The following is a 7,743-nucleotide window of genomic DNA, read 5'->3' on the forward strand; positions in this document are numbered from 1 at the left end:
TTTTTTTCCTTTTCCTGTTTTTTTTTTTTTTTTTTTTCTCATTACCGGAGATGGAACTCAAGACCTTGTGCTTGCGAGGCAGGCAGCAGCACCATTGAGCTAAATCCTCAGCCCTCCTTATCCTTTCTTAAGGAACTTGGCTTTTTACATTTCTGATTTTTTTTTAGCTGCTCCTTCACTGCCTTTCAAAAACTGACCATTTATTTTCTAGTTGGTTTTGTTTAAAAAGGTTCACCTGATACATGCTACTTCATCTCGGGCAGAGTTCTCTTCTACGACCACCAGTCCTATTACACTGTGGACTAATAACCAGAATTACTGCCATAAGATTATTTGTCCCAGTACAATCATACTGGGGGAGGTAGGGCCTCAGTATATGAATCTGGAGGGAACATAGTTCATTCCATGGCACGCTCCTCAGCTCATGATGGGACTGTGTCCCTGTAGACCCATTACAAAGTCAAAAATTCGTGTTAGGGACCATCTGTACACAAAAGTACTTAGTTACCTGGCACATAGTAATTAGTTACGGCTGTGAGAAGAGGCGATTTTTAACGTTTTATTTTTTTTCTTTCTTTTCTAGGTGCTGACTCTGGGTTACTTTACAGAAGACTAGGAATGGTAGTTTCTACTTTTCAGACTGCAGACTAAGAAGCTAAAGAGAAGCCTATGTAAATAACTGACGCCTCTCCTGCTGTCCTCTTGTGTTTGGAGAACCTTTGTTTCACATATCTGAGGAGTTAACTAGTACCGTCATTATGAATGTGACAAGCTTATTTTCCTTCACAAGCCCAGCTGTGAAGAGACTTCTTGGGTGGAAACAGGGTGATGAAGAAGAAAAATGGGCAGAGAAAGCTGTTGATGCTTTGGTGAAAAAACTGAAGAAAAAGAAAGGTGCCATGGAGGAACTTGAAAAGGCTTTGAGCTGCCCAGGGCAGCCAAGTAACTGTGTCACCATTCCCCGATCATTGGATGGCAGGCTGCAGGTCTCCCACCGGAAGGGACTGCCTCACGTCATTTACTGCCGTGTGTGGCGCTGGCCTGATCTTCAGAGCCACCATGAGCTAAAACCACTGGAGTGCTGCGAGTTTCCTTTTGGTTCCAAGCAGAAGGAGGTCTGCATCAACCCCTACCACTATAAGCGAGTAGAAAGCCCTGGTGAGTGAGTCTGTCTGTGTTAATGTACTTTGCCAGTAGAACTGTGTTGTCTCAAACCAAATGAGCTCTTTCTTTTTTTTTTTTTTTTTTTTTAGTTGTAATTCCAACATATTTTGGGGGAAAGTATGTGTCTGAGTGTATGTAAGAGATAGGTGATTGAGAGAGAGGAGGGCGGGAGAGTGCCCATGTGTTAGCTCTCCTTTGTTGTGACAAATATCTGTGAGAATCAGCTTACAAAGAGAAGAGGTTTCTTTTGGCTAATAGCTTTGGAGGTGTCGCTCCATGGCCAGTTGTCCACACTGCTTTTGAGCCTGTGGCAAGGTAGCATGTCATGGTGTGGAGCATGTAGCAGAGCAAAGTGTGTGGCAGAGCAAAGAGAAGAGGAGGAAGCTGGGGTCCCGTGATGCCCTCCAAGGGAGGACTCCTTAGAGACCTGACTCCGCTCCCACTAGGCCTCATCTGGGAAAGACACTGTTACATGGCACTTTTTATCATCTCTAGTGGAATTTTGCTGTGATGTATTTCTTGTGTAGGATGTGAAGAAAGTATGTTCTATTGTAAAACCATTTGCTAAAATTATTTTGTAAAGTGTTCCTAGCTTTTGCTCACATGGCCTTTTGGGTGTTGGTCCTCCATATGTGTGGGCTCTGCATTCATTCATAGAACTAACTAGGAATTGAACATACTCAGAAGAAAAAAATGTCATACATGCTCAGTATAGACAACATTTTTCTGCTCTTTAGTTTCTAAACAGTGTAACAACTATATACACAGCTTTTACATTATATTAGGTGTTATAAATAATTCAGGGGTTATTTAAACTATAGGGGAGGATTGTGGAGGTGATATGCAAGTACCCCTCACTTATATAAGGGACTTGAGCATCTGCAGATTATAGTGCCTGAGGGAGGCTCAGAACCAATCTCTCATGGGTGTGGACAGACAACTAGAGTTTTTAATTTGGGAAGTGTTTTTGCCTTTAAGTTAGAATCCACATTCAGAATCCACATTCAAGACAAATCAATTGGAATGTGATCAGATATTGAAGCATTTAAACACCTCATCACATTGGAACCACTTTTGTTAATGTATTGGCTATTAATGCACTAATTAATACTAGTTAATTGGCCAGTGGTCTAAGAGTTTACAAACGTGAATGTGCACTAGATCACATGGCTTCCCTCCGAGGCATCCTGATCCCGGGACAGCATACTGGTCTGCTTTTAACAAGTACTTCAGGTATCGCTGGTGCAGCTGTTGGATTGGTATTTGGGAACGGCCAAGCTAGGTCATGTAATAACAAGCTTTTAACCACTTACCAGTCCAGTTATTTAAATACAAGGTGATAAAGAATTGTGTATTTTTTTGGTTAATTTTTACAAGATAATATATCAGGAAATATAAAAATAATAATTGTATCAAACTTAGTAATTTTTCTGTGTATTCTGTGTCTTAAAACATTGATCACCTCCCTGAGCATTCCCCGGAACAGTCAGTACGTAAATAGATGCGCTGCCTGAGTGATGATTGGGGTAAACTGTTAAGCGGTTAAATAAAAGGCATTCTATATTTTTGTAAAGTATTTAAGACATACAGAAAGCACCTAAAGACTACAGAATAATTTGCAAATGCTTTTGTCTTCACCACTCGGTTTAAGAAATAAGGGATCGTACTTAAACTGAAGCCCTTGATTGTATGCCCCAGCCCCATTTCCTTCAGTAACCACTATTTTTCATTTGATATCTGTCCTTCCCATCCGTACTATACACTGTTAATATTATATGTGTGTGAATCTGTGACAGTGCATATTTTGTACATTTTAAGATATTACGGAATGATATTAGAATTTTTCCTTGTACAACTAACATTGTATTCATTCAATGTTATATTTTTGTGATTCTGGATTATACATTCTAGGATTATGTATTTACTGAAATTTCATTGATTCCCTTTGGGAAAGACTAATGCAATTATGTTCTTGAACATACTAGTTAGTACTCTTTTTTTCCATACAGTTCTTGCACATCTTTTCTTAGATTTATTTCTAGATTGAATTGTCCTTACTAGTTCAATATAGACATTTTTCTGCTTCTTGTACCAAATAAGATATACTGTAGTTGTTGATTTTTTTTTTAAGAAAAAACTCAATACAGACATATATGGTCCTCTTTTTAGCCAGAAACTGAAGCAGAGCTAAGAGTTTTGGAGAATTAACAGCAGAGGATAAGTCATATGTAGAAACAGGATTTGGGTAGATGGATGTTTTGATCTCAATTGTGACTTTCAGGGGTACGTTTTAGGGGAATATTTTAATCCTGCACAAATCACAAAACTTACTCCCCTGCAAGTTAGTGACCTGTGTGGAAAGTAGGAGTGTTTTGACATGAAAAGTATCCTGCAGCTGAGAGTCACCGTTAGAACACACTGCGTATGTGTCTTCCCTACCCACCTGTCCCTCTCTGGGCCAGCCTTCTAGTTCTGTAGTTCATTTTGCCCTGCAGCAGTTGCCTACTCTTCCCTCCTCCCTCTTTGCCCAGCTCACTCTTCTTTGTGTTGAAACTTAATGGAGTGTCCCTAGGAATCCTTTCTTGATACCTCCTTTTCTTTCTCCAACATAGGTTATGTCTTTCTCATTGCAACCTGAACTTCTTTCATAATGGCTGCAGTTATTCCTCTGTTGGCCCCTCTCTGCTAGGAAGAGGGCAAAGGCCCATGAAGGCAGGGTCATGTGTGTTACTAACATCTCTATTCTTAGCAGTTCCCATAGTTCAGTACATTTTTGCCTTTAAATAAAATGCTGGTTATATTTTATCTTGTATGGTCATTTGTCCATTTTATGGAGAATTTTCAGTTTGTCTGTTCCCTTTGACCATCCTTTCTTTGGTCATTTCATTGCTGTTACTAACACCTCTGACATAAGATTAAAAAGACAAGTACTGAGGTGATTTTGTTGATCTTAATAACTTACATTCTCTAATAAAAGCTTTGATAGGAAGGAGATGGAAAACTGGCTAAAATACACATTTTGAGACTTTGCAAATATCACTTTGGTCTCCTGTCTTCTCAGGAATCTTATGAGCCATGCATAGAACAGTTCTAGAAAACTTTTAAGACCAAAGGTAAGATATACTTAATTTGAACCCATCAGGACTTTACTTAACATTTTTTCATACTGGGGAGTGGCTGATGTGAGAATGGCAGCAAATGGACATCTTTGTAGACCCCACTCTGAAGCAGCCTCCCTATCCCATGGGGAGAGGCTGTGCTGAAACAATCTCTAGACCTCCCAGAATTGAGTAGATTTTTCTATCTATAAGAGCCACATGGGGCACACCTGGGTATTTCTGTGAGGCAGGAAAAAGGGGATCTAGAATTCTGAGCTACAGATACACAACTCAACAATGAATTACTTTAAACTGCATACATATTTTACCTCAAATGAGGTATTTCAAAGAGCAGCATAGCAGTTTAAGCACATGATAGTTAAGTCTTCCAAATTTGGTGTTATATACCGAGGTCCTGACAACTTATGAGGAAAAAAAAAAACAGAAACCTTGATTATCTAGACAGTTTAGTATTCAAACTTGTGGCCTCTGGTGTAGTAGCACCCATGTCACCTCAGTTTGTTAGAAGTGAAGATTTTTAAATTAACCAGTAATTGTGTATGTTTATAGGGTGCAATATGATGTTTCAATGTATGTATACATCATGGAATGATCACATTAGGCTAACACATTTATCGCTACCCATACTTGTCATTTCTTTGTGGTGGGAACATCTAAAATCTTTTTTAGCAGTTTTGAAATTCATAATATATCATTGGCGATAGTCACTCGCTGTGTAAGAGGTCACCAGCACTATTCCTTCTGTCTCATTGAAACTTTGTACCTTTTGACCAGCATCTCTCCTCCCCGTCTCCTTCAACCTCCAGCAACCACTGTTCTACTCTGCTTCTGAGTTCAGTGTTTTTGGATTCTACATCTCATTTTTAGATTCATGAGGAATAGTCGTGCATTGCTTTGATTCTCATGCATGCTAATGTTGGAAAGCCACCGGTTAGGTGTCCAGTTGAATCAGTCAAGCCTGGTTGTCTGGGTGTAGTTGTCTCTATTCAAAAGGAAATCCTACAGAGTTTGTCTTTTAAATTATTCAGCATTTTGATTTTGCGTGTTCTAATAGTTATAAAATGACTTCCTCTTTCCAGAATTTTCTTTCCAGTGATGCTTACTAAGATTAGCCCTCTGATGTCCTCAAGTGCATAGTGAAAAAGAGAGGAATGCTTTTGTCATTTGGGTCAATGCAGGTTTTTCCCCCCAAATTTCAATTTTTATCAGCACATTTGTAAGTATATAATGATTTCATTTATTGTGAGGCGTTGCTACATGTATATAACATATCATTGTGTCTGAGAATTGTCTATTCATTTCAGTTGCCCATTTTTTTATTGGATCTTTTATTTTAGGGGAATTCTAATTTTTTTGAATTCTTTCTGTATTCCAAATATTGTCTGGGTGTAGCTGGAAAGAAAAAATTTTCCCATTTTGTAGGTTGTCTTTTCACTCTTTATTTCTTTTGCTGTGCAGAAGCTTTTCAATTTGAAATAATCCCATTTGTTGATTCTTTTCTTTATTGAGTTTATACTTGTTAGGTATACAGTACAGTTACAGTCATCATTGGGCCATTTGCTGATTCTTGATGTTACTTCTTATGCATTTGGTATTCTGTTCAGATACCTTTTGGGTCTCTTACTGTGTTGTCTTAACCGACAGTAATTTTTTGAGTTCAAATAATTGTTTTTATTTATGCCATTTAATACATTCTAAATAAAATAGTGTAAAACTGAGGAAAACTTGAAACTTTCAGAAACACTCTACCCCAGCTTGTATTCATTTAGTTAACAATGACTGAGGAAGGAGTAACTTTCCTTTTGTTGCAAGGTACTGCTTTGACCCTGACTGAAAAATTCATCTTTGGGAAGTAGAGATCATGCCAGGCACCCCTTTTGCAGATGTGAACACTTAAGGAAACAGGAAGTTCCAGGCGTTTGGGAAGACCCTGACCCTGCTGCTGATGTAGCTAGTGGACTGTTTACTTGGACTTTTACCAGCTTCAGAGAGAAGGCTGCTTATTAGTGGTTGAATTAAATGTAGGTTTTCTTTCCCTGTACCAGAGTAAATGCTGACCAGGGTTAAGTAAGCCATCTAACTGAGGTATTGAGAAGACCATTCCAGTTGCTGTCTGCTGCTGTTAAAATGCCTAAATGGAGATTCCTGCCATTTGGCATTTTTTTGTTCCTGTTTTTTACATAGATTTTGAAAATTATCTTCTGCACTTGGAACTTAATTCAACTTGCAAAGCTATTTTAAGCCTACACTTAAAATTCTGAGACTTCAGTTTTCATCTGGAGCAACATCCTGGAATTACCTTCAAGGTGCTTTCATTTATTTCAGCACAGTGGGTGATAGCTATTTAAAATTAAAACCCCTAAATCATCTTTACCTGTTTACTGAATGTGGGTTCTGACTCTGGCTCCCTCAGTTATCCTGTAATTCGTAACTTGGTAAGTCTTACCTTGAAGAGAAAGTCTTAGTGCAGTGGATCCTTGATTTACAAACTCATTCGGTTCCCGAGGACTGGTTGTAACTCAAATTGGCTGTAAGTCCAGCTGAGATCTGGATGTTTACCTGGACACACACTATAGATAACAAGAGGCAGGTGAATCTTCCATTAACCTAATTAACCCAAGTTGTTTGTATGTCAGGTCAGTCATAAGTTGAGGGTCCAAACAGTGGATTTCTTGTTGCTAGGGGTAAGGGAGACTTGAGTCAAGAGGGCAGTGAGATTTTCTATGTTTTGACTGTACAGTGTCTATGTGGATTGATTCCTCTTATTCCTGGAATGGTATGTAAAACTGCAAGTATCTCAATTTGAAGAACGGTGTTCCACTGGAAAGCAGTTAAGCTAACAAATCAGTTGCCCTAGTGCCTTTCCTTAAGACAGCCACTGTACTTTCTGATGGTGACAAAGGTGGATTCATTCAGTAAAAGCCATACTTCAGGTTTTGAATCTTGATGTTTTTCCATGCTGTGCAGTGTCATACTCTCCTGTGAGGCTGTGTGAGCATCAAGGACAGCTCCCAGTCAGCTGGTTATTTCCAGTGAACAGGCCGCATGCTGTTGGGTAGGTTAAGTAATAAGTGCATTTCCAGTTTTGAGTATTTCCAACTCACAGAGTTTATCCAGCTGTGGCCCATTTGAATGTACAGGAGCCTCTACACATGCATTTGGAGGGAAGGGAGGAAAGTATTAACTTTTCCTGGAAGTGTATCTGAGTGGTGATAGCTAGGGATCTGATCATTGAAGCCAGATACCAAGTTGTGTTCATTGCAGGTGTTTTAAAGATTTAAGATTAATTAGCAACAACATTAACTATAAAAATTAATGCTCTTGGGACCTGAGATTTAGCTCAGTGGTTCCACTGCCTGCCTCGCAAGTGCAAGGTCCCAAGTTCAATCCCCAGTACAAAAAAAAAAAAAAAAAAAAAAAAAAAACCCCCAGCCTCATCCACCCCAAAAATCTTTCTTTA

General features: G+C 39.0%; 1 protein-coding gene across 2 annotated transcripts in view; it reads left to right on the plus strand.

The window, feature by feature from the left end:
* Nucleotides 1-7,743, plus strand: part of Smad1 (SMAD family member 1) — a 67,667-nt gene that overhangs the window by 26,879 nt on the left and 33,045 nt on the right. For both annotated transcript variants that reach the window (XM_010610941.3, XM_010610940.3), the window contains exon 2: nucleotides 584-1,158. In XM_010610941.3, the coding sequence (XP_010609243.1) occupies nucleotides 759-1,158 (400 nt within the window). In that variant the 5' untranslated portion in view covers nucleotides 584-758. The remainder of the gene's footprint in view (nucleotides 1-583; nucleotides 1,159-7,743) is intronic.

This window comes from Fukomys damarensis, unplaced genomic scaffold (genome assembly GCF_012274545.1).
Source record: "Fukomys damarensis isolate Sample0158 unplaced genomic scaffold, DMR_v1.0_HiC HiC_scaffold_38, whole genome shotgun sequence".
NCBI lineage: Eukaryota > Metazoa > Chordata > Mammalia > Rodentia > Bathyergidae > Fukomys > Fukomys damarensis.